The 27,462-nt window shown below is 40.2% G+C and overlaps 1 protein-coding gene across 2 annotated transcripts in view; it reads left to right on the forward strand.

The window, feature by feature from the left end:
• Positions 1-27,462, forward strand: part of LOC126270673 (zinc metalloproteinase nas-14-like) — a 164,322-nt gene that overhangs the window by 122,979 nt on the left and 13,881 nt on the right. For both annotated transcript variants that reach the window (XM_049974089.1, XM_049974088.1), the window contains exon 4: positions 25,469-25,771. In XM_049974089.1, the coding sequence (XP_049830046.1) occupies positions 25,469-25,771 (303 nt within the window). The remainder of the gene's footprint in view (positions 1-25,468; positions 25,772-27,462) is intronic.

Here is a 27,462-nt window from a genome sequence, read left to right on the forward strand (position 1 = left end):
TGAAGGTGTACTCCTCAAAATGCAGACTATTATTGATTGTTTGAAAAAGATTTACAATAAATAACTGTTTTATGAGTGAAAAATGACAGAAAACATAAACAGAAAATGTGAGTTTTCAGAAGAAAATCACCACAAGATAGTTTTATTTATGACAACCCGTTCTGTTGATTGAGAAGATTTCTGAAATGGCTCACATCATTCACAGGTATATTTAAAGCTGATTTCATGTGAATTTATAGCAGAACTGTTGAATAGAATCGATTTCTAACTTCTGTAATTGCTGTTTTGCAGAATGTAAAAAAAGCTTAATATTTTCTGACATAATTTGTCCAACAAAATATTTACTAAAATATGTACTTAATTCATCATTTAAATACAGATAATATTGACATGTGGAATAATCGGGTCTACTGCCGAATGTTTGTGTTGCTCTGGCACAATATTTCGGCCACGTAACTCGTTGCCTTCTTAAGGTGCTACCTGAGACTCAGCTAGCACCTGAAGAAGGCAACGAGTTACGTGGCCCAAATATTGTGCCAGAGCAACACAAACATCCGGCAATAGACCCGATTATTCCACATCTCAAGATCTCGCCGGGAAAGCCTGAAGAGTTACACAGATAATATTGTCGGAACATACCTAACTAACTCGAAAGGAATTGGTATTTAGTAAAGAAGAAAGGACTTCTGAAAAAATTTCTTCAGCATAACATGGCACTTGTTATCAGAGAGAACAAAATATTTTAAAAATTGAAGTATATTAATAACAGTTTAATGAGCCAGTAAGGCATATAATTATCTGATTTTACAAGTGCATTTTGTTTCTGCAAATTAAAAAGTTAATTTTAATTTCACAAAACATTCAACATAAATGTGGGAAATGTTGGTAGATATCCACTAGGCCTATTAGCAGCTCTATAGCAATGGGGCAGCAGTCTGCTGTCATTTGAACAGCATTTTGCAAGCAACCTTTAGCATTGCACCTTAGTGATTTGTAAGAAAGAGTGTGAATTTTCCATTTCTTCTAACCATAATTGATATTTTTATCGTGAGTTGAAATTGCTACTACTGTTCTGTTAATATTAAATCTCTCCAGAATATCTAAGACAAAATAAATCAAATGATCAAACTAACGAGAAAAGGAATCAGTTTCAACATGTGCAGCTGGAAAAACTGTTCATTACTGAAATAAATAGTGTTTCCCCTTGAATAGTTATTCCATAGCAAATAACAGTTGCAGTAGTTCATTTTAATTTTAACAGCAAGAAAACTTTTGGTTAAATAGTGTTTTAATCGCATTGCTGTCTACCTCTGTAGCTGATAAGGAGACATTCGGTCTATTAATCATGGATTTTGATGAAACTAGATAGTTGCAGAGGGATCTGACCTGAGTACCTGGCTACTGGATTTTCATGCAAGAGCCCATATTTTCTGAGAAAATCAATGTTGAAGTTTCATAACTAATTTATATACCTGTAATGTTAGCCATATTCTGAGCAAGGTAGTGTAGCATAGTAGCTAAGGTTCAAGTCTACCATGCTGGCAGTAAGGATTCAAATCACATGTGAACATTTTTTTTAATTTCATCATCCAGAAAATCATTAAATATCATAGGTCACATCTGTGAGGGAGAGAGGACAGCAAGAGTTGAGGTCATGTATAAAAGATTCAGGAAGCAAACATTGTCCAAACATTTAGAATTTTATCTATCAACCTCTAACGGAATATACATTTGATAAAAGTATGATGTAATGATTGATTTATTAACAAAATTACTGTGGTGAAAATGAGTAATTTTGAATAATTTTGCATGACATACAAAAGAAAGCATATACTGGTATGATTTAAACCCTTACCAACAGTATGGTGAATCCTAGCTTATGTGCTATATTACCTTACTTGATACATGGCTAACATTACTGGTATGGAAAGCATGCATAAAACTTCACATCAGTTTTCTCAAAAAAATGAGAGCTGTCATGGAAAGCTGCTAACCAGGTACTCCTGCAACATACCTATGGCTCATCAAAATTCACAGTTAACAGGCCTGATGGTCCCTTGACAGCTAAAGAGATAGACGCAGACACTAATACAATTAAAACATTATCTAGCAAACGTTTCCATGTTGTCAGGCTAAAATAAACTGAAACACCACAACTGCTGCTTGCTATGGAGTAGCTAATCAATGGGAAACATCATTTATTTCACTAATTACCCATTTTCTCAGCTACGTGTATATCGAACTGATGCCTAAGACCATCAAAAAATGGGTTTAATATGTCCAATGGTCCCCTCGTAAGTGGTCAGTGCTTTTGACTATAGTTTGAAAGTTCTGGTAGGATGTAAATAATTTAGCTGTAAAGATTACCCCTTACCAAACAGCAGAAGCAATCAGTAGTTAACAGGCAAAGGAGAAGGAAAACTTGCCAGCTTTTGGAATAAATCCTTTTTTGAGCTAGAGTGTAAATACACACAAGAAACAGCTGTAGGAGCTCACGTATGTGTGCATGTGTGCTTTTTACATGTATTTGCACACTATCTCGAGAAAGGATTTACACCAAAACCTCGTAAGTTTTCCTCCTTTTTGTGTATGCTGTCGATGAGTCAATGCTTCTGCTATTTGTCAATTGGTCTCCTTTACTTCTAAATTATTTACAGTGTTTCTGAATGTGATGTTGAGAAACCAGGTTGAACACCTGGTACTGCCAGGGATTTCTCCTTGATAGGGAGACTAGAACACAGTGTACTCAGTCTCATTAAGCAAATTGAGAACCATTTTTAAAGTGTGGAAACCTGCAAAGGCTAGAAGAGCAGTGTGTTGACAACATAACCCCATTTTGCATCCCCTAACAACAACCAGTTGGCATCACATGGTTCTCAGAGACAAACTGTCGAATTTGTTTTATTTTTGCCTAATTTTACCAGTGGTAGATCCTGGCAACTCAATATACTGGTTTTGCATATCGATTGGATGTGCAAATGTAGCTACTTTCTTAGGAATCAAACAATGGAAACTCCAGGTTGTAATATCAACAATGTAGCAAAAGACAGGTTGCTACTTACCATAAAGAAGACACACACACACACACACACACACACACACACACACACACACACACACACACACACACACACACCTCGGGCCGGAATGCATCTATCGGAAGGGGGCAGGTAACAGGAAGGGGTAGTAGTATACAGGTGGGGACTGAGAGGAACGCTAGCTGGTGGTGTGTGCAGGTCTAGACTGCCAACAAGCGCTGCGTCAGGAGGCTGTGGGGCAGAAAGTTTGGGGAAAAAGGGGAGGAGTGTGGAAAGGGGGGTTGGATACATTGGAAGAGGCCTGCAAATGAACGAGGTGGGAGATAAGAATGGGGAAGTGATCATAGGACAGAGGGAGTGGAAACTGTTAGGTTCAGGGTGTAGGGACAGTATGTTACCATAGTTGGAGGGAAGAATCCATAAGGTTCAGGTAATGAAAAAGGCTATGGATATAAAGTATGTTATGTTAAGCTGCATGTTGCACTACAGGGTGGTCTAGTTTGCTCCTGGCTACAGTTTGAAGGTGGTTGTTTATCCTGGTGGACAGCTAGTTGGTAATCACACCAATATAAAAAGCTGTGCAATAATTGCAGCAGAGGTAGTAAATGACATGACTGCTTTCACATGTAGCCCAGCCCCTGATGGGGTAGGTTTAACCTGTGACAGGAATGGAGTAGGGAGTGCTGGGTGGGTGGATTGGGCAGGTTTTGCTCCTGGTTCTTCCACAGGGATATGATCCTTGTGGCATGGGACTAGGAGCGGTGTAGGGGTGGACTAAAATGTTGTGGAGATTGGGTGGGTGATGGAACACCACTTTAGGAGCGCTGGAAACATCTCGGGCAGGATGTCCCCCATTTCAGGGCATGGTGAAAGGTAATCAAAGGTTGTACTGGTCTTTGTGGCTGGTTCTTGGGGATAGTGAAAGGATTGGGGGTGTGAGGGGAAATGGCATGGGATATCTGTTTACGAACAAGGTCTGGGGGACGGTGCCTGTCTGCAAAGGCCTTGGTGAGACCCTCAGGACAATGAGCAAGTGAGTTTTTGTCACTGCAGATATGCTGTCCTCAGGTGGCAAGGCTGTATGGGAGGGATTTTTGGGCATGAAAGGGATGACATCTGTCAAAATACAGGTGCTGTTGGTGGTTGGTGGGTTGAATGTGGTCAGAGGTGCAGATGGAGCCATCAGAGATGAGGAGGTCAACCTCCAGGAAGGTGGCACTCTGGGTTGAGGAGGACTACATGAATCAGATGGGAAAGAAGGTGGTCGTTATGAAGAAATGAAGATAAGGTTTCTTGCTCCTGAGTCCAGATAATGAAGATATCATTAATAAACATGAAACAAGACTGAAATTTGTCATTTTATTTTTTGATAAAGCCTCCCTTCAAATGAAAAGTAGTTGTGGGTTAGGATAAAGTTAGTACAGTGTATGAGGAATTAGGTAATTGGTTTAGAGTCTGAAGGATGTTGGGAAAGATAGTGTTCAATAGCAATAAGACCATCGGCATGAGGGACGTTGGTGTATAGGGAAGTGGCATTAATGGTGACAAGTAGGGATCCAGGAGGTAAAGAGTGGGCATGGTGGAGAGTTGGTGAAGGAAGTGGTTGGTGTCTTTGACATGGGAGGCTAGATTCTGAGCAACAGAATTGTTGGGTTTGTGGTTTTTGGGGAGCATGTAGAGGTTGGGTGTGTGGGATGTCATAGAGGTGAGAAGGGAAATGGATTCAGGGGAGATGTTCTGGAAAGATCCTAAGGCCTTAAGCAGAGATTGGACTTTGTACTGAATTTCTGGAATGGGATCACTGGCAGAGTTTGTAGGTGGAGCAGCCAGATAACTGGCAGAGGCCTTCTGCCAGATAGCCACTGTGATTAATAACAACAGTGGTGGAACGTTTGTCTGCAAGTAGGATGATTAGTTCAGCATTTGTTCTGAGTTAAAGCATGACTGTTCTTTCTTCTACTGAAAGATTGAGATTCTGAGGAAGGGACCTGGGGAAGGACTGCAAGGCTAAGTTGGAGGTAACGAATTCATGGAAGGCGACTAGCATGTGGCTAGGCATGAGGGGGAAGGGTAACAGTTAGATGTTGATATGAAAAGGAAGAGGCAGGGTTTAGTGTTGGAATTTGGGTGTTTAGGTTGGAGAGATTGGCAGCAAAAAAGTGCTTCCATTGCAGGGATGGTTACATCTGCTGCTTGCATCCCACATGATAGTTGCATAGTGGCCCGAGATATCAGAATTGACAGTTGTGTGTGCAGGATATGTGCTTGCCTGTGTGTGAATCGCACGTGTCTCTCTCTCTTACAGATGAAGGCAGTGGCTGAAAGCTTTATGTAAGTGTCTTTTAATTGTGTTTGCCTGTAACTTGATGCGCCTTCTTTACATTAAGTGGTACTCTATCTTTTCTTACATTTTTACTTTCTTTGAAAGTTGCTTTTACATGTATTTCCACCGATAAGTACTTACTAATTTTTAATCCTTAAGATTTCACCTCAAGAATAATTTTAGTTGTTTGACTTCACACATATTAGATTGTTGATCCTCTGGTAGTTTGTGCTATATTTCACACTGAAAAGAGAGGTTCTTTTGAACAATGCACGTTTCAGCTGGAGATGATACATCTTGGTCTTCCTCTAATCTTTCAACTGAGTCAGTTAATTACATGGTTAAGTCATACTAATGTGACCACTGCCTCTGTTTGATGTCAACATGCAGTAACTACTCGCTAATATCAGGTGGCAACACTAGCAGTGAAGGGTGTACAGAAAGCAGAGCAATTTATCTGATGTCCAAAATGGCATGGTCATTGCATTTTGGGCCAAGGGCTACATTTATAAACAGAAATGGCTACATTTGTAAACTGTTCACATACCACCGTGATTAATGTCTACTGTGGATGGCAAAATGGCACTATCCAAAACCAGCACTGAGGCAGCTGTGGTGGACCACAGACCATAGATGACAGGCTTTTAACATGGAAAACTGTGAAACAACTGTGGAATTTGAAAAGTTTTTTTTTTTTTTTTTTTCACAGGCAGTTTCGGCAATTCGATATGCCATATTCAGACACCATATAAACCTCATGTGTAGACACTCAAATGTATCGATATTGGCACACTGGAGCCATCAGTTTCTGAATGTCATAAATTTGTATTTCAAGTGCTTCCTTCAAAGACTTCATAACAGCTGTTTGAGATGTCAAGTTTTCGAAGGAAGCAGTTGAAACACAAATTCATGACATCCAGAAACTGATGACTCCAGTATGCCAATATTGATAGGCTTGAGTATCTATAGATGAGGTGCATAGAGGGCCTGAAGTAGCATACTGAATTGCCAAAACTAGTTGTGAAAATAAAATAACTTCTCAAATTGCATGGCTGTGCAGCAATTTTCCTTGTTAAATATTGGGCCAGTCACTGTCCTGCATCCATAATCGATCAGCAGAGATATGGTAGATGACAGGGATGACTGACGATTCAGGTGAATAGACATGCAATGGTTGAGCAACTGACCACCCAGATGAACTGAGGTCTACAAACATCTCCTAAATGACCATTCAGTGAACACTGCTGCATAGGGGGCTCTGCAGCAGGCAACTGGTTCATGCACCCTATCTGACTGCTGTTCATTGGTGACAAAGATTGTAATTTTTCACCCATCCACTGAGTGCAACAGAGGCTGTTTTCAGATGAATCACCTTTTACATCCCATCATACAGATGGCCATTGGCATGTACAGTGCGAAACTTCTTAAAGCTAATGCTTTGTAATAATCGTCTAAAGGGTGCAGGCCAGAGGAGAGAGTGTTATGGTTGGGGGAATGTTTTCGTGGCATTCCCTAGCTAATCTCATAATTCTGGAAGACTCAATGGATCAACACAAGTATGCATCTATCCTTGTGGTCATATATGCCCCTACATGCAAGTTGTTTTCCCTCAGTGGAATGGCATCTTCTGGGAGAATGATGTAACCTGTCACACAGCTCACAGTGTATGTGCATGGTTTGAACAGCACCAGGATGAGTTTACCATACTCACCTGGCCAAACCCAATCGAGAACTTATGTGAACATCTCCAAATCATGGATCCTCAGCCTCAAAACTTAGCACAGCTGGCCACAGCATTGGATTCGGTATGGCTCCACACCACTATCTATACCTTTAAGAACTTCAGCAGCTGTTTCTGCATGTCTCAAAGTCATGTGCACTGCCCAAGGTGGTTATTTGGGATTTTGACAGATGGTCACAGTAATGTGACTGGACAGTGTATATGAGACTTACAGTTTAGCATATACTATAAATCAGGCTGCAATTTGGTATTTATAAAATATACAAATATTTTCCAAAGGTTTTAAAAACTCATGCTTTCACATGGGAGACAGTGATACTATTTTTAAATATTTTTGTATAAGTGACCTATGGTCTCCAGTAGCTTGTTAATGAGTAATAATGTGATTATGATGTAAGCGCTTTGGTCTACATCCTGACACAAACTCTGCAAACCACTGTGATGTGCATAGCACAGTGATGTGCATGGCACAGTACCACATGTTAAGAGTTTCTTTCCAATTGCAAATGGTGCATGGGAAGAATGACCACATAAATGTCTTCATGTCACAACTTTGAAATATGGAAAGGTCTTGATCGCACAGTTCTTTATTAAGCATTACGGATTTCAAAATTTCAGCATCAGACAGAATATGTGGGATAACATGTACTATGTAATTGATGATAACAACTATACAGTGTGTTCGGAAATTTCCATTACAAGCCTCTAGTACTTGTAGAGGAGAGTGAGTATTTAATGTTTTGAATTGGAACTCAATGTTTTCCATGCTACAACCATTTGAATACATGCTGATAAGACAAGCACTTTCACAAATAACTGATTAGACATAACCCAGTACATCACTTGTTCTACACTTCCATTAATTAATAGCCAAAGAAACTGCTCAAGTACTCAATGGCAAGTTCTCTTCAATGTGGTGCAGTATGGCCTCTTCCAATTCAGGTGTGCAGGATCTTGTGACAGTGAAGGTAACTTTCTCGATGTCATTGCATAACTGTAGCATACAGGGTATGCAGTGGAGTCAGACCTTGCAGAGAACAATCTGGACAAAGGCAATGAACAGCTCTTTCATTGCTGTGAGCTTCGCCATTCGGAAAGACTATCTCGGTGTATTCTGCATACGTGTAGTCAACTATGTTGCTCAGACACTCACAAACACATGAATGAGGCTCAAACCAGATCAGAGAGGTAGGACAGATTTCAAATGAGATTAGCCGATCCAATGTAACCACCCCCCACAATGACTACCCTGTTGCATACCCACCAAGCAAATATGTTTTCAAACAGCTGTAGCACAGAAATGGTATGTTTCTGGGCATGGGTTCCTATTCAAAATATTATGTGCTCACTCACCTCTACAAGTCCTAGAAATTTGTAATGAAAATTTTCGAACATTCTTATACATACTAACATAACTAGACGTATTAGTGATCCATACACAGAATTTTCAATCATTCAAACTTTAGTAAAAGGCTCACAAAAGCGAGCACATAGACTGAATAAAATACAGACTCACCTTATATAGGCATATTTGACAGTGCTGTTGTCTATTCAAAAAGAACCAGTGCCAAAGTGACTGTGCTGATCAAGATATCTAAAACGCAAGTGAAGGCTGGTAGGTGGCACCAGCATTGACCATAAAAATTAAATCAAAAAGTAATACAAAGAAACCATACATAAGGAGGAAGCACAAGTTGGAACGCCATGGACAACTTAATGAACATACAGTTATGCTACTTATATAAAAATTTACATGGCATGCCTCTGTGTAAAGATGGTGGTGTGTATACAAACTGTGGTAAATTGCTCTTTAAATTTTGAGTTATTATCATCAGTAATGTGTTGTTCATGTAATATTATAGTGGAAAAAGGTATTAGAGCATGCTCACTAACACATAAATGGTAGCACACAAGGTGTTCTGTGAAATTAAACTCTGACAGAATCTCATGCGATTGTGGTCAACTGTGTAATGGTCTCCAAGTAACAACGGAAATTTCCAGTGCCGGAATCAAACTAAATGTGTTGCATGAGCTTTATTGTGATATAAATGCAACTAGAAAATATGTAGAATTTCTGGAGTATTTAAAGTAAGTATTGAGGAATCCTCTTGAAAACAAAAACTGTGAAACAGAAAGTGTTTACAGCAGGCCTAGACCTTAAAAACTACAGAACAATTTCATCATTCTAGACAGTGAAAAAGCAAACAAGGAAGACTTTAATGATACTGATTGCCATCTAACAGACGATGCTGATATATGAAAATATAGCAATAGCATTGTCCCAAAAGCAGTAAAGGCAGAAATATGTATCTTAGGAAATCCAAGTTAGTTGTTTGCTCAGATAGTAATGGTCACGATCTCACAAAAATCTTAGAGCTACCAGCTATGTAAAACCTGGGCCCCCTATGCATGAAGTTATAAGAAACATACAGTGTGATAACACTACACAAGAAACTCAGGTTTTGGTTATAATTGGTGGTGCAAACGATGCCTACTGCAATGAACTAAAAAGTACTGTCCATGACTTATGGAAAATCCTAGATACACTGAAAAGTGAAAGTGTAATAGTGACTGGAATACCACACAGATATGACCTAATAGAAAGTCATGTGTCAACCAGGAAATTATTAAGGCCAACAGGCAATTTCGCAAAATATGCAAAGCATAAAGAAACACAAACTTCCTAGACGTGAAATTCTTGATGAGGAAACACTTCACGAAGTATTTAAATATTCATGGAAAAAAGTTCAGAGGTTCTAGAATAAATGAGATGGCTGAGATGATGTACACAGATAACAACATCATGCCTATTATTGTATCAACTCAAAACAGAGAAGCCATCTCATCACAGATGCTACTAGCAATAAAAAAAAAAAGCAGCAGAACAAACACGACCAACAGCAGTTACACAAAATGCAGCAGTAGAAACAATAATCAGAGCAGAAATGCCAACAACAGCATCACCATCAACAGCAGCATCACAGACAAGAGTAACAGCAGCATCACAGACAAGAGTAACAGCAGAAATCCCAGCAATAGCAGGAGCAGCAGCAGACATGGAAACAACCATCCACGGGACAGCAATTAGACGAATTATGGCTTAGCCACAGCCTGGGGGAGTTCGAGTCTCGGTCCAGCACACAGTTTTAATCTGCCAGGAAGTTTTTTGATGCACTTGTTAAAAATATGGGACTGTCTGACCATCTATGTCACATTATAAAAGTAAAATCTTGTGAAAAAAAAAAAAAAATCAAAATTGCCTGTATATAAAAAGAGTCTTTCTCCATCAGCTTTGCAAGAGTTTTCCTTAAAGTTAACACATGAAAGTTGGGAAGGAGTATATATAGAAACTAAAGTGATTAGCAAATTCTCCAATTTTATGTTTTTGTTTAAATTAAAATTTGAAGAAACATTCCCCAAAGCATTAATTCCTATTTGAACAACCACCAACAATAAATGGATAATTAAAAGGAATTAGAACATGTGCTCAAACTTGTAAATACCTAAACTCCATTAAAAAGGGCTATAGTGATCTAGTTTTTTGCACTACTACAAAAACTACAAAAGGATTTACAGTAAGGTACTCAACACTGCAAGAAAATCAGCCAACGATAGGTTCATAAATTTAGCCAAAAATAAAAGTAAAACTACATGGGCTGTAGGGAAACAGGAAACTGGGACTGTGAAGCAGAGAGGTACAAACACACAAATCAAGAACTAGGAAAACTTGGAAAGTAACCTGAAAGAATTAGCAACTTATGTGAATATCTACTTTAGCAGCATTGCAACGAAGTTACAGAAAAATTTTCCAAGTGCTAATCAACCAATACAGAAGCATATAGCAAACTCAATGGTATTGCTTCCAACTACTGAGGAAATCCCAATGTGTCTGCTGAAAAAAATGGATAAATGGTATCAAAACTCCACTAACAGAAATCTAAAGTGAATCCTGGTTGCTTCCCTGACTATTTGAAGCAAGCCAAAATTTTACCAGTTCACAATAAAGGTGACATAGAAAATGTTGAGGATACAGACCAATAGCCCTACTGTCATGCTTTTCCAAACTGACAGAAACAATAATGAAAGCTATCTAAGTAAATTCAACCTCCTCTGCAATGACCAGCATGGTTTGAGGCCTGGTAGATTTACAGAATCTGCAATAGCACAATTTATAAAAACAGTTTTAGAAGCACTAGATGAGAACAGCTATGTAAGTGGCCTTTTCCTAGACCTGTCTATGGCATTTGATACAGTTGACCACCAGAAGCTCTCACATAAGTTAGAGGCACTAGAAGCAAGGGGAGTGGTTCTCAAATGGTTTCATTCATATCTAGAAAACAGTGTACAGTCAGTAGAGATCACACTATGCCAGTGGGTCAAATTACATTGAGAAATATACATCTGATCCACAATATATCAATATTGGGATCCCACAAGGAAGTGTACTGGGGCCAGTATTGTTTCTGGTGTATGTAAATGATTTCCCACAACATATCAGCCATGGAGAAAAGATATTGTTTGCTGATGACAGCAACATAGTAATCATCAGTAAGACAACAGCACAAATGCTGGAAAATTCTACTGAAGTGCTGAGGCATGATCACAAGTGGTCTCAGGAAAATAAAGTAACTCTCAACATAAAGAAAACAAATACAATATGCTTTAGAATGAACAGAAAACAGAGTCCCTTAAATTTAAAACTCGATAACATCTCCATAGATGATGTACCTACAACGAAATTCTTAGGCTTGCAAACTAACAACCAAATGAAGTGGAATGAACATGCTATGAAACTCTTGAAAAAGATATCCACAATATGTTATGTACTTACGAGTCCTTGTATCCGCATGCAGTAATGAATGTTTGAGAACTGTATACTTTAGTTATGTTCATTCAGTGATCAGTTATGGTATTATTTTCTGGGGAAACAGTGCTCAGAATTTACAAACAGTATTTAAAATGCAAAGAGAGGGCAGTAAGAATTATAACAAAGCCCATTGCAGAGAACTTTTCAAAATGTTAGACATTCTAACTGTTCCTTGTGAATTTATATTCCAAACCATAGTGTACATCAAGAAAAACATAGAAAATTATAGCACAAATAGCAGTTTTCATAACTATAGTCTTCACTTAGACAGGAAAAATAAATGTAAGACTCAAAATAGCTTCTTATATGAAGGTGTAAAACTGTATAATAAACTGCCACAGAAAATAAAAGAAACAGGTAACATGTACCATTTTAGGAAAAATCTTTAACTGTTTTTGCAGGAACACTGCTTTTACACTATAAGTGAATTCCTTAGTGCAAAATGATTGTAAATAACTTTTATTTCATAATATTTAACTATAAGGATTGTAAGTAACTTATATGTCACAATGTTTAACTACATGTAACAATGTTTAACTACATGTAACAGCAAACTGTATAAATATATGAATGTACACAAACTGACAACATCCATACATCTTAAAATGTCCAAGGATGGCTGAATAAATAAATAAATAAATAAATAAATAAAATGTGTGTTAAAAGATTACATCATGAACAACTTAACAGAAATAGTCAGTTAACAATCAAACCGGAAGACATAGTTGCAACAATTAAAGCGTTGTAGTACAATGTAACTTAAATATAAAACAAACATAGCCAAAAAATAAAAAATAAATTGTGATAGAATGAGTTTCCAACCATAACAAGCTAAAATGTTACACAAATATGATCAAATGTACTCATATCACAATTTTTCAACATATAATAAATGACACACAACAGAACCATAGATAGCTACAGCCAGATTGGCACTGGTCCTTTTCAAACAGACAACAGCACACAGTCAAACATCCCTATGAGTTAAGGTTTTGTGTTATATTCAGTCTAGAGCTCACATTCTTGAACCTTTAAATGTAAGTATGACGTTAACTGAAAATTCTGAATATTATTCACTATTATGCATACTGGTACTTATGTTAGTATGTAAGCTATATATTTGTTGTCATTAACTTCTTTGTATACTTTATGCTGCGGCTTCGGTCTGACGATGAAGCTTTGAAATGATTAATGCTTTATATAGAATTGTGCAATCACGACCTTTCCATATTTCAAAGTTTTGTCATTCATGGTCGTATGCCTCTACCATGGCCCTATTTATCCATCAATTAATGGTCCTCTGTGTGTGTTGTAATCAATCTAATCCTGCAGTCCTTAAGGAAGTAATATATAAAGGGGCTGAAGAATATCCAGGGTTGGTTTAGGCCCAATTGACGCAAGCGACCAACTGGAGCACCTTGCTAAGAAGAGCGCCAGAGGGGCCCATACGCAAAATTTACATACAGGGCATATCAGAATTAGTGTAAAATACTGACACGAGTTAAGTATACGAAAGTAAGAACATGCCAGTAAACAAAAGTTTGCAAACAAACTGTTTTGCAAGAAAATTAAGAATGTATGGTTAGGAGCCAACACTGACTTCAGTATGAACTATTGTCCTCAATACAAATGTATTTGAAATTTAGTAATATTTTCAGGAAAGAATTAAATTCCTAGGTATCCTAAATCCAGTGACTAAATAAAACTGTTTGAATGCTTTCCAAATTTCAATGAACGTGGCATCAAAATGGATGCCTTTGTCCACAGCAAAATATTAAATTCAGTCTTCTAACATTGATTCATCACGAAATATTGTAGCCTAATTATTTTTACATATGTTGATTTTGTCCCGCTGAGAAAGTTACGATTAAAATTTCGATACAGTATTTTCAATATAGTATTTCAGGGAATGTAAGTCAGCAACGTATATATTCTTAAAAACTGCAAAGTTATGCATAACTTAATTTATAAAATATTTATCTTTCGTGTCACAGATAAATCTGCGTTTTCCTTTACTGTTGTAGACATAAATATTTTGAACATGTTTATCAACTGTCAACCACTTTCATGAGAAATTTTCTAAAATATAACTACTTATTGGTGAGTTTTCCTCAGACCTAACACACAGCTTACACAGTTAAACAGTGTCTTTCATTTATTTAAATAAAAAACTATGACATTTGTTTTGCTTTTCCGCACTTCTTCCAGTGGAAAGCGAAATGATTTGTAAATTATAGAACTATAAGACTCACTGTCAACTAAAAAAAAATGCAAAAAATTTATACTTTATTCTGTCCTCTCTGTTAAAACAGCCTTGCTTTCTTCGATAATTATTTGCGACCTCTAAGTGTCTGCGCCCTTGCCGGGGGCATACGTCTACAGCCTTTTGTGTGACACTCAGCGAGACAGAAGAGCACACTAGTGTACTGTTTGTTCATAATAACTTGACTGTTTTACTAGTGCTGCCAAAAGCGGAGAAAATCGGCTCTGGTTGAAAGACAGTCATGTATTTGGGAGCGCTGCCGGCCTTAAGCTGCTCCCAGAAGCGAAGAATTACTGCGCACGTAGTTAAGGGTAATAGTGATGATATTTGAGAACTGGCTAGAAATGCATTGAAAGTGACAGAGAAAAATACTTTAAAAATCACTGTGCTTGAACACAAAATTACTGAAAAGAACATAAAACAAGATTTCTCGACAACATTTCGTAAGCTAGATTATAATCTCTGACCTTAATTCAGACTATTAATTGTTATGATTTCGGGAGCATTCTGAATATCAAACTATTTCGCAGTCCCACTCCAGTTAGATACATACAATTCATACCTATTCTGAACAAGCATGCCAATCAAATTAAGGCTAGGAAAAGGGTAATTAAAAACTTAGAAATGAATTCGAAGATGGCTCGTTACATTTAGTGGAAACTGTAATGTATAGGGAAACATTAATCCCCACAACATTAGTATTTGGCAAATAACAAATGCTACGCTGTTATTATAAAGTCTCACCTCCTCCCACAGTTTTACTCTCCACTGAAACAATCGAATAATTACTTAGCAACACTTCTCCATCTCTGAAAATAATTATACGTGGTATCATAAAAAGGCCAAAGCAGTTGTGCTGTAGTGCTGAACTTCCACTGATTTTAAAATGCATTTCCTTTTTCGGCTCCATGAGATTATTCACTTCTACATGTGCTACCTCCTCCTTCCCTGTCTTTTTTCCCTTGTTCCATAGATCGTACCATTGTCAGCCTTTTTCTTTGGACAACAGGCGTTTCACAAATTATTTAATTCTTATCTTATCTGTTGTGCAGCCCTCTTACAACTGTTTCGTGTCGGTACCAAGAATGTTACGCTAACAGTTGTCAAATGTGTGGTATTTTTAGCACAACATGTTTTGGGGCTACGTTATCACGTTATCAGATACTTAAAGCTTCTATGCCGTTAGCCACCACCAGAAATAAAATGCCAGCAGCCGTGCTTAAAGAGAATAAAAAGCTAACATGAAATATTTTAGAAGAGTTTTATGTTTGTTAATGCATGTTTGCTGCTGGATTTTTGCTTCTAACGGTGCCTAATGACTCTTTACAGAACTATATATATCAGCAGACAGCCGTACTCGCCTTTGAGTATATAAGGCGCATTATTAAGATTAATTATAATAAGCAACATTGTACACTTAACTATAGTTTCTGAATGGTCCTGGTGCACGACAACGCTTGTTCATTTACTGTTATCAAAATTCACGAACTCTTGATAAGTTTCAGATGGAGTAGTTTGACCCTCTTCTGTATCTTATAGATTTTTTTAGGCTCCAAAAGACGGCTATAGATTTTTTTAGGCTCCCAAAGATAGCCACTTCCTCCCCTACACGAAGAAAATGATGATGAGCTTCAAGACGCCATTGAATTACGGCAGCAACCGAGATCAACGAGATCAACCATTAGCTTGTCCACCACTATGAAGTTCAGGGTATAGCTCAAGGTTGTACCTTTGTAGCTTTAATATGTGCATAGCACAGAATCGTTACATACAGTACCATCTTCTTAATAGTCAAGTGAAAGTTACTTACTGACTCTGCCTTTATCAAGTACTGGCTCAAAACGACCCGCTTCACTTGGTCTTTCGCACATTTGTGTAACATCTAACTTGTTCTTTGTATATTGTTGTAAATTACACTGATGTTTTGCTTTCGGGTACAAACATGAATAAGTTTTGTGGTTGTCCAACATGTGAACACGCTACATACAGACAGTTCTTCGTGCAAGATACACGATTCTTTTAAATTCACTGACCACCATTGGAATGCTTGCTCTAGAGCTTCGTAGTCATACTATACGAGTATCTCTCTACAGGCGTATACACTTTTCAGTGAAACTCATCGGTTAACATGATTTTGTCGGAGTGCGGATCAGTGCGATATGGGCCGTTTCCATGTTGCGTTCTACAGCATTCGAGAATATTTTACAACAGTTAACATTCGAGAATATTCGTAAAACCTCGAGACCATTATAGAACAATCTCGACTTAATCTACGTCCTCAGTTATTTGATGGATGTATTCCAATCTCTGTCTTCAAATGGCTCTGAGCACAATGGGACATAACATCGGAGGTCATCAGTCCCCTAGAACTTAGAACTACTTAAACCTAACTAACCTAAGGACTTCACACACATCCATGCCCGAAGCAGGATTCGAACCTGTGACAGGACCATCATCAGTTATTTTGCTCCCCAAATAGCAAAACTCCTTTACTACTTTGAGCGTCTCATTTCCTAATCTAATTCCCTCAGCATCACCCGACTTAATTTGACTACATTCCATTATCCTCTTTTTGCTTTTGTTGATGTTCATCTTATATCCTCCTTTCAAGACACTGTCAATTCCATTCAACTGCTCTTCCAAGTCCTTTGCTGTCTCTGACAGAATTACAATGTCATCGGCGAGCCTCAAAGTTTTTATTTCTTCTCCGTGGATTTTAATACCAACTCCGAATTTTCATTTTGTTTCCTTTAGTGCTTGCTCAGTATACAGATTGAATAACATCGGGGAGAGTCTACAACCCTGTCTCATTCCCTTCCCAATTACTGCCTCCCTCTCATGTCCCTCGACTCTTATAACTGTCACCTGGTTTCTGTACAAACTGTAAACAGCCTTTCGCTCCCTGTACTTTACCCCTGCCACCTTCAGAATTTGAAAGAGAGTATTCCAGTTAACTTTGCAAAAGCTTTCTCTGAGTCTACAAGTGCTAGAAACGTAGGTTTGCCTTTCCTTTGCTGTTCATTATTGGTAGCAAAACAGCTCGAGGAAATTCGTAGTCGAGGTACGTGGAACAGCCATAAGAGAGCTCCTACCATTATACGAAATCGCGCCCCGCTCCATGACTCTGGGTGTGTCCAGCACACAGACAGGTTGATTGCAGACCCTCAATGGGCCTCCTGCTAACCAACACACGGCCATCACTGGCACCAAGGCAGAATCAGCTTTCATCAGAAAACACAACAGACCTCCACCCCACCTTTCAATGAGCTCTCGCTTGACACCACTGAAGTCGCAAATGGCTGTAGTTTGGGGTCAGTGGAATGCATGTTACAAGGCGTGTGGCTTGGAGCTGTCGTTGAAGCAACCAATTTGTAACAGTTCGTTGTGTCACTGTGGTGCCAACTGTTACTCAAGTTGCCGCTGCAGTTGCAGTATGATGCAACAGAAACTTACACCGAACACGATGGTCTTCCCTCTCGGTAGTGCCACGTGGCCGTCCGGAGACCTGTCTTCTTGCGACCGTATATTCTCGTGACCACCGGTGCAAGCAGTCATTTGCAGTGGCTGCATTCCTGCCAAGTGTTTCTGCAGTATCTCAGATGGGACATCCAGCTTCTCGTAGCCCTATTACACGACCTCCTTCAAAGTCAGTGAGGTTCTGGTAATAGTGTCTATGTCGCCTTAAAGGCATTCTTGACTGACATTAACTCCCACGTCCAATCTCAAAGGTAACTTGCTCTCACGACCGTTACGCCCTGTATTTTGTAGCATACCTGATTTGTATCCTCATAGTGGCGCGACTAGAACCATTCTTAAGCGACTAGTGCGAAATTTCAATAGACATCATCTTTCAGTTATTGGAAAATGCCTGCCAACTTCGCTTACATCGCACAACTCCTTCCTGGTGTTGCGATTTTTTTCTTCAGTGTAAAGTTTGTTCGCGATTAAAACATCCGCTTGCAGTTGTACAGTTATTCAGGGACTCTGCCACATCTTCAGGTGTACCCAAATGTTTTCAATCTGATGAGCCATGTACGGCAGATGTGCTACCTTGTAAGTTAGCTTTCACGGACGCTTCGACTCACTATTTACAGTTACACTCCCTGAGACCTAGTAGTTTACAGACTTCAGTAAATAAACCCGAAATTTAACGCGAACGTCAATACGAGATGCTTCTAACAGTTTCCACAACAAAACTCTCTATCGAAATCTGGCAGAAAACCCAAGGAGATTCTGGTCATATTTAAAGCACACCTGCGGCAAGACGCAACCAATACCTTCAGATGCGATAACAATGGTTATGTCACTGATGACAGTGCCACTAAATCAGAGTAAATAAACACGGTTTTTCGAAACTAATTCACCAAATAGGACCAGGTAAATATTTCAGAATTCGAATCTAGAAGGACTGACAACATTAGAAACTTAGAAGTAGATTTCCTCAGTGTAGCTTATATCAGTTAATAAAGGCATGACTTCCGGTCCAGAATGCATACAAGTCAGGTTCCTTTCAGAGTATGCTGACACAATAGCTCCATATCTAACAAAGATATAGAACCGATCGCTCATCGAAAGATCTGTACCTAAGGCCTGGAAGGTGGCACAAGTCACACCAGTATCCAAGAAAGGAAATAGGAGCAATCCGCAGAATTACTAACCCATACCACTAACGTCGATTTGCAGTAGTGTTTTGGGACATATTCTATGTTCGAACATAATGAATCTTCTCGAAGAAAAAGATTTATTGGCAAATAGTCACCACGAATTCAGGAAAAATCGTTCTTGCAAAATACAAATACCTCTCTATTCTCACGAAGTAATGAGTGCTATTGACAGGTGTTGTCATATTGATTCAGTATTTTTAGATTTACAGAAGGCTTGCGACACCGTTCTTCTCAAGCGTCTTCTAATCAAATTGCGCCAGCCGGAGTGGCCGAGCGGTTCTAGGCGCTACAGTCTGGAACCGCGCGACCGCTACGGTCGCAGGTTCGAATCCTGCCTCGGGCATGGATGTGTGTGATGTCCTTAGATTAGTTAGGTTTAAGTAGTTCTAAGTTCTAGGGGACTGATGACCTCAGAAGCTAAGTCCCATAGTGCTCAGAGCAATTTGAACCATTTTAATCAAATTACATGCCAATGGAGTATCGTCTCAGTCGTGCGACTGGATTCGTGAGTTCCTGTCAGGTATGATACATTTCGTAGTAATTGACGGAAAGTCATCGAGTGAAACAGAAGTAATGTCCCGCGTTCCACAAGGAAGTGCTATATAGGCCCTCTATTGTTCCTGATCTATATTAACGACATACGATGCAATCTAAGTAGCCCTCTTAGATTGTTTGCAGATGATGCTGTCATTTACAGTCTTATAAAGTTATCAGATGATCAAAACCAACTGCAAAATGATTTAGAGACAATGTATCTATGGTGCAAAAAGTGGCAATTGACTCTAAATGACGAAAAGTGCGAAGTTCTCCACACGAGTACTAAAAGAAATCCGCTAAATTTCGGTTACACGATAAATCACACAAATCTAAAGGCTGTAAATTCAACTAAATACTTAGAGATTTCAAGTACGAATAACTTCAATTGAAACGATCACATAGATAATGTTGTGGGTAAAGCAAACCAAAGACTGCAATTTATTGGTAGAACACTTATAAAATGCACCAGATCGACTGGAGACTGCCTAAACCACGCTCGTCGGCCCTCTTCTGGAGTAATGTTGTGCTTTGCGAGATCTGCACCGAATGGGACTGACGGAGGATATCGAAAAAGTCCAAAGAAGGGCAGTTCGTTTTGTATTACCGTGGAACAGGAGAGAGAATGTAACGGACGTGATGCGTGAATTACGGTGGCAGTCATTAAAACAAAGGCGTTTTTCGTTGCGGCAGAATCTTGCCGTGAAATTTCATCACCAACTTTCTCAAAACGGCTCTAAGCACTATGGAACTGGCTTCCTCCTAACCCATCACTGGCACCGAGGCAGAACCAGCTTTCATCAGAAAACACAATAGACTTCCACCCTGCCTTCCAATAATTCGTCGCTTGACACCGCTGAAGTCGCATATGGCGGTGGTTTGTGGTCAGTGAAATGAGCGCTACAGGGCGGCTGGCTAGGAGCTGTATTTGAAGCATCGGATTTGTAACAGATCGTTGTGTCGCTGGAGTTCCAACTGCTGCACAAATTGCTGCTGCAGGTGCAGTACGATGCGCCAGAGCCATACGCCCAACACAGTGGTCTTCCGTTTCGGTAGTGCCACGTGGCCGTCCGGATGGTTCAAATGGCTCTGAGCACTATGGGACTTAACATCTGAGGTCATCAGTCCCCTAGACTTAGAACTACTTAAACCTAACTAACCTAAGGACATCACACACATCCATTACCGAGGCAGGATTCGAACCTGTGACTGTAGCAGCAGCGCGGTTCCGGACGGAAGCACCTAGAACCGCTCGTCTAAAGCGGCCGGCACCACTTTCCTCCTCCGAATCCGAAAATATTCTGTTGGCTCCCACCTACTTAGCGAGAAATGATCGCCATGATAATATAAGAGAAATCAGAGCTTGCACGGAAAGATTTAAGGGGAGTACGTATGGTGAAATTGGTCAAACAGTGACATTTTCTGATTATTATCTCTTAGTAGTATTTGATCTCTCCTGAATAATTTGATGCGTCATTTGTCGATTAATTCCAATTAGAAATACACTTTTTATCATTTCAAAGTTAATAGTGCAAGAGTAAAAGCATCTGGTCTTTCTGAATTGACTTGCTATCTCTGGAACTATTCCACCTACAAGCCTGTGATTTTCAGCTATTTATTCCTTGCATTCATGTTAAAAGGGTGGATGCACTGTGTAAACAGAAATGACAGCATTGCACATGCATCTTGTGGATTTACTTTGTGAGTGTAGTGTTTTATAAGGGTTGAACTGTAAACGTAGTGGTTTGGAGTACACGTTCTTATACCTCTTTTCAACATGACGAAAAGAAAGAGTTCTTTTAAGAAGCGACGTTTCCGTGGAAACCAGGATACTACTGGATCTGAATACAATGCTGATCCTGAAACAGATGTTTCACAGACACACAAATAGGACACGTCTACTAGTGCTTGGAGGAGGAAACTGGGAAACCATGAGGATTTATTTATTGACAAAGGGGATCATGTAAATAGTTTGGGTTATCTTTTATTAGATTTGAGTGTGTTAGGATACGTTTTACAATATGCTGTATCATATAAGGTTTGTGGTGGGCAAATTAGCATCTTTGGGGAAACATCTGCAAGGACTGGACTAGCTAACAAACTTGTTACTCAGTGCAAATCTACAGGCTCTCTACGTCATTTTTGACTTCTCAAAGGCACAAGAATGAATTGTTTGAGAGCAATGTTAGATTCTTGTGTGGAATGAGATGAATAGGTAAAGGATTGACTGCAAGTCAAGTATTATGTGCGATGCTGAACTTGTCAGAACCACAAACCAGGTCAAATAAGTGCACCGAAGTAATTGGTGAATGTGTCAAATCTGTTGGCGCAGTGGCTAGCACACTGGACTCGCATTCGGGAGGACGACGGTTCAATCCCGTCTCCGGCCATCCTGATTTAGGTTTTCCGTGATTTCCCTAAATCGCTTCAGGCAAATGCCGGGATGGTTCCTTTGAAAGGGCACGGCCGATTTCCTTCACCATCCTTCCCTCACCCGAGCTTGCGCTCCGTCTCTAATGACCTCGTTGTCGACGGGACGTTAAACTCAAATCTCCTCCTGTTGTTGTTGCTTCTATGCAAGCCGCTGCTAAAGAGGCAGTAGAATTAAATAACACGACGGACTTATGTGGCAGTTGATGGTACACGGCAGAAGAGAGGCCACAGCTGCAACTGCCACTGGTGTAGACACAGGTAAAATTTTAGACATCGAAGTTACTAACTAAGGACTGCCATCAGTGTAAATCAGTTGACAATGAAACAAGTGAAAGTCATAAAACAAATTGTGCCAAGAATTATGAGGGAACTAGTGGGGTTATGGTGCCGCACAGTTGTTTCTATGTTTAGACGCTCACAGCAGGAACGAGGTGTGTGCTACACTGAGTCTTGAGGGATGGTGACTCGAAGGCCTTCAAATCAGTCGTCGGGCTCGTATCCAAAAAAAAAAAATTTAAAAATGTCTTTTTAGGCATGAAAACTCTACGCTTGGCTTTTTTGATGATATGACAACGTTTAAGGGAGCTGGCATGGCTCCGTATGTAAGATAATATCAAATAAAATGTTTAAACTTGATTTCCCAGGAATGGCATTTTTTAAAATACACTCCTGGAAATGGAAAAAAGAACACATTGACACCGGTGTGTCAGACCCACCATACTTGCTCCGGACACTGCGAGAGGGCTGTACAAGCAATGATCACACGCACGGCACAGCGGACACACCAGGAACCGCGGTGTTGGCCGTCGAATGGCGCTAGCTGCGCAGCATTTGTGCACCGCCGCCGTCAGTGTCAGCCAGTTTGCCGTGGCATACGGAGCTCCATCGCAGTCTTTAACACTGGTAGCATGCCGCGACAGCGTGGACGTGAACCGTATGTGCAGTTGACGGACTTTGAGCGAGGGCGTATAGTGGGCATGCGGGAGGCCGGGTGGACGTACCGCCGAATTGCTCAACACGTGGGGCGTGAGGTCTCCACAGTACATCGATGTTGTCGCCAGTGGTCGGCGGAAGGTGCACGTGCCCGTCGACCTGGGACCGGACCGCAGCGACGCACGGATGCACGCCAAGACCGTAGGATCCTACGCAGTGCCGTAGGGGACCGCACCGCCACTTCCCAGCAAATTAGGGACACTGTTGTTCCTGGGATATCGGCGAGGACCATTCGCAACCGTCTCCATGAAGCTGGGCTACGGTCCCGCACACCGTTAGGCCGTCTTCCGCTCACGCCCCAACATCGTGCAGCCCGCCTCCAGTGGTGTCGCGACAGGCGTGATGGAGGGACGAAAGGAGACGTGTCGTCTTCAGCGATGAGAGTCGCTTCTGCCTTGGTGCCAATGATGGTCGTATGCGTGTTTGGCGCCGTGCAGGTGAGCGCCACAATCAGGACTGCATACGACCGAGGCACACAGGGCCAACACCCGGCATCATGGTGTGGGGAGCGATCTCCTACACTGGCCGTACACCTCTGGTGATCGTCGAGGGGACACTGAATAGTGCACGGTACATCCAAACCGTCATCGAACCCATCGTTCTACCATTCCTAGACCGGCAAGGGAACTTGCTGTTCCAACAGGACAATGCACGTCCGCATGTATCCCGTGGAAATACGTCTTGCCGATAATCTTATAAATCGTGACAACGGCTTTCAACTGGATAAAAATTGGAATCCTGTTATTAAAATTATAGATTCACAGCGGAATAGACAGCGTCATTCGATACTCAATGACTAGATGATCTTTTACTTTCACCACCGAGGGCAGCACGTACAACTCGGCTATGCCGCGCATGTCAACACGTGCGCGAGAATCGGCATAAATACCGCGACTGCACCTGGGCTCTTCAGTAGTTGTGTACTCACCTGATGATGGCCGGACGTCTCTGGGCCGAAATATCGTGGCAGAATGTCGACGGTATCCGGCTGCATACCCGGAAATTATTAGAAGAAGAATGAACAGCATCATTCCAGAGAGTATTTTCCAACAGGATAACGCTCGCTCACATGCCGCTATTGTAGCGCAATATGCTCCACAGAGTGTCAGCATGTATGTCTGCACATATGGGACAGCATCGGACGACGAGTGCAGTGTCATCACAGCCAGCATTAACTGTCCGTGTATTGTCCGAACAAGTGAAACAGCGTGGAACTCCATCTAGCAAACTGACATCCGGCACCTGTACGACACAATGCATGCACGGCACGTTTACAAGTTTGCATACAACGTTCTGGCTGTTACGTCGGTTATTACTGTACCAGCATTTCACATTTGAATGACTTATCTCGCGCTTAAATTAAAGTGTGGTCTTGCCATGTTAATCACTTAAATAAATCACCTAGACAAACGTATTACCGAAATTTCATTACTCTGTTTTTTGGTGTCACGATTTTTTTCCGTTTCTTACGCTCCTTCCTCAGTATAGATATTGGGTGCGCTCCAGTTTAACTGTCTAAGGATTAAAATATTTCTAACTTTAGGCTGCCCATATTTCATCTTGTGGCTGTTATCATCTACATCTACATCTACATGGATACTCTGCAAATCACTTTTAAGTGCCTGGCAGAGAGTTAATCGAGCCACCTTCACATTCTCTATTATTCCAATCTCGTGTAGCGCGCGGAAATAATGAACACCTACATCTTTCCGTAAGAGCTCTGATTTCGCTTATTTTATCATGGTGATCGTTTCTCCCTATGTAGATCGGTGTCAAAATATTTTCGGAGGAGAAAGTTAGTGATTGGAATTTCGTGAGAAGATTCCGTCGCAACGAAAAACGCCTTTCTCTTAATGATTTCCAGCCCAAATCCTGCATCATTTCTGTAACACTCTCTCGCATATTTCACGATAGTACAAAACGTGCTGCCTTTCTTTGTACTTTTTCGATGTACTCCTCATTCCTATCTGGTAAGGATCCCACACCGCGCAGCAGTATTCTAAAAGAGGACGGACAAGCGTACTGTAGGCAGTCTCCTTCGTAGATCTTACATTTTCTAAGTGTCCTGCCAATAAAACGCAGCCTTTGGTTAGCCTTCCCCACAACATGTTCTATGTGTTCTTTCCAATTTAAGTTGTTCGTAATTGTAATATCTAGGTATTTAGTTGAATTTACGGATTTTAGATTAGACTGATTTATCGGGTAAGCGAAGTTTAACGAGTTCCTTTTAGCACTCATGTGGATGATCTCACACTTTTCGTTATTTAGGGTCAACTGCCACTTTTCGCACCATTCAGATATTTTTTCTAAACCGTTTTGCAGTTTGTTTTGATCTTCTGATGACTTTATTAATCGATAAACGACAGCGTCATTTGCAAACAACCGAAGACGGCTGCTCAGATTGTCTCCCAAATCGTTTATGTATTTATGTAGGTAAGGAACAGCAAAGGGCCTATAACACTACTTTGGGGAACGCCTGAAATCATGGGGAATATCGTTACTGTTGGTATGCAGCACTGTAATCAGTCATTATATTCAAATATCTTAACTTTCTACAATGTCTACTATTACACAAAATTAATAAGTTCTGTTTCATTATTCTTATATTATAGCGGAAGAAGAAACAAGTCGAATTCGCAGTGCCTTAAAAGAAATCAGCGACAGTACCTGCGTAGTCATTCGTGAATTTCAAAAAGGTGACGAGGACTTCGTTAAAATAAAAGGAAATGCTACAGGCTGCTGGTCTTACATAGGAAGGAAACGTGGTGGCCAGGTAGTCAACCTGCAAGCTCCTGCGTGTCTTCGCAAGGGCACTGTCATTCACGAGTTTCTTCACGTCCTTGGATTCCACCATCAGCATAGCTCCCACGACCGCGACTCCTTCATAGACATACACTGGGAAAATATTAGACCAGGTGAGAAAGTATGCACCTTGTATGGTGTCGTCATAGTGAATGGATATTACTTATTATCTTAACTGCAACGCTTTATGGTACTAAGTCCCATTTTCCTTCAAAAATGAATAAGGCCCAAATTTTAAAAAATTCACTCTTCCTATTCTCTGTTATGGTTTTGCAGGCATCTATACAACGCAACGTAACATCATTCCAGTATCTGTAAGACTTTAGTGTTATATTGGTTAACCTTCCCATTGCTGAATCCAACTTGAATGCTCCTAACGATGGCAAAATTTTGTACACGGCTAGAGCAGCAACTGTGAGATGAAACTTGTCGAAGAAATAATAAAAACTCAGTCAGTTGCAAAATGGAAGATTTATGTTAACCCCTTGACCATTGTTTCAACGTTTATAAAAAAAAAAGTCTTCTTCAGGAGAACATAATGACAAGTGTATTTCATGATAAGGCGCAGGTACGTTAAAATATAACCGAAAAGCTTTGTAAAATATAAAATTGCCGTAGTTGTATAGCGGCAAGATAATACTAAACGACAGCCACCACGTTGTTCATGTTTTAATCATTATGGAGGTGAAATTTTATATTTTTCGAAGCCTTTCGGCTATATTTTAATGTACCTCCGCCACAACATGTAATCCTTTTGTCACCATGTCCTTATGAAGAAAGCGTTTCTATAAACATTGAAACCATGGTCAAGGGGTTTAAATAAACCTTCAATTTTCCAACCGACAGGCTGTTTATTTTTTCTTCCAGAAGATTTCCTGACGATGTTCAATATTTACATAGCAGGCAATACAGAAACTTAAATTAATGCTTTCAAATATTAAGTTGCTATATTTCACTCAAATGGTCTTGTAGCACCACAGTATTGCAAAGTTAGTATATTAACTGTCGAGTAAACTTGCCGTCTTTGTTAATATCTACTACGAGCAGCAATGGTTCTGACTGAAAAAGCTGATTTGGATTAGACACCAGAACATTTAGTTAGTAACTTACACACAGGCAGTGTGCTTCGCCCTCTGGGTGCCCGATTCTACTATCTGATAAAAACAGTACGTTAACTAACTAAATTTATCAAAGGTGCGAATTTGAAATAAGGGTACGACATTTGCATTAACTTCATCATTATTATTGTGTTTCAAAATTAGTGAAGTATTACATAGCGCAAATCGATTAAGGTTGCTCAAAACACTTACTACTCTCAACGCAGTAATGCAAAGACTAGTTCGTTAACCTACGTTTGAAAAGGAATAGAAAATGTGAAAACTATTTGGTGAATGAGACAGTGGCATGGTAAACCCGATTACGAATCAGGAACAACACACCAAAACGGAACGTGTCTCACAGAGATCGTAATCGCAAGCTTCATCCTGATACTTATTCGATAAAATGTAGTGAGCGACCACACCGTTCCATCATACACCGAGGCGACAAAAGCCACGGGGTACCGCCTATTGTCGCAACGGAACTGCTTTTGTTTTTGCCTAGCATAGTGCAGCAGGTCGGCATGGCATGGACTCAACAAGTCCCTGGATGTCTCCTGCAGAAATGTTGAGCCATGGTTCAAATGGCTCTGAGCACTTTGGGACTTTACAACCGAGGTCATCAGTCCCCCAGAACTTAGAACTATTGAAACCTAACTAACCTAAGGACATCACACACATCCATGCCCGAGGCAGGATTCGAAACC

Source organism: Schistocerca gregaria, chromosome 1 (assembly GCF_023897955.1).
Source record: "Schistocerca gregaria isolate iqSchGreg1 chromosome 1, iqSchGreg1.2, whole genome shotgun sequence".
Taxonomy (NCBI): domain Eukaryota; kingdom Metazoa; phylum Arthropoda; class Insecta; order Orthoptera; family Acrididae; genus Schistocerca; species Schistocerca gregaria.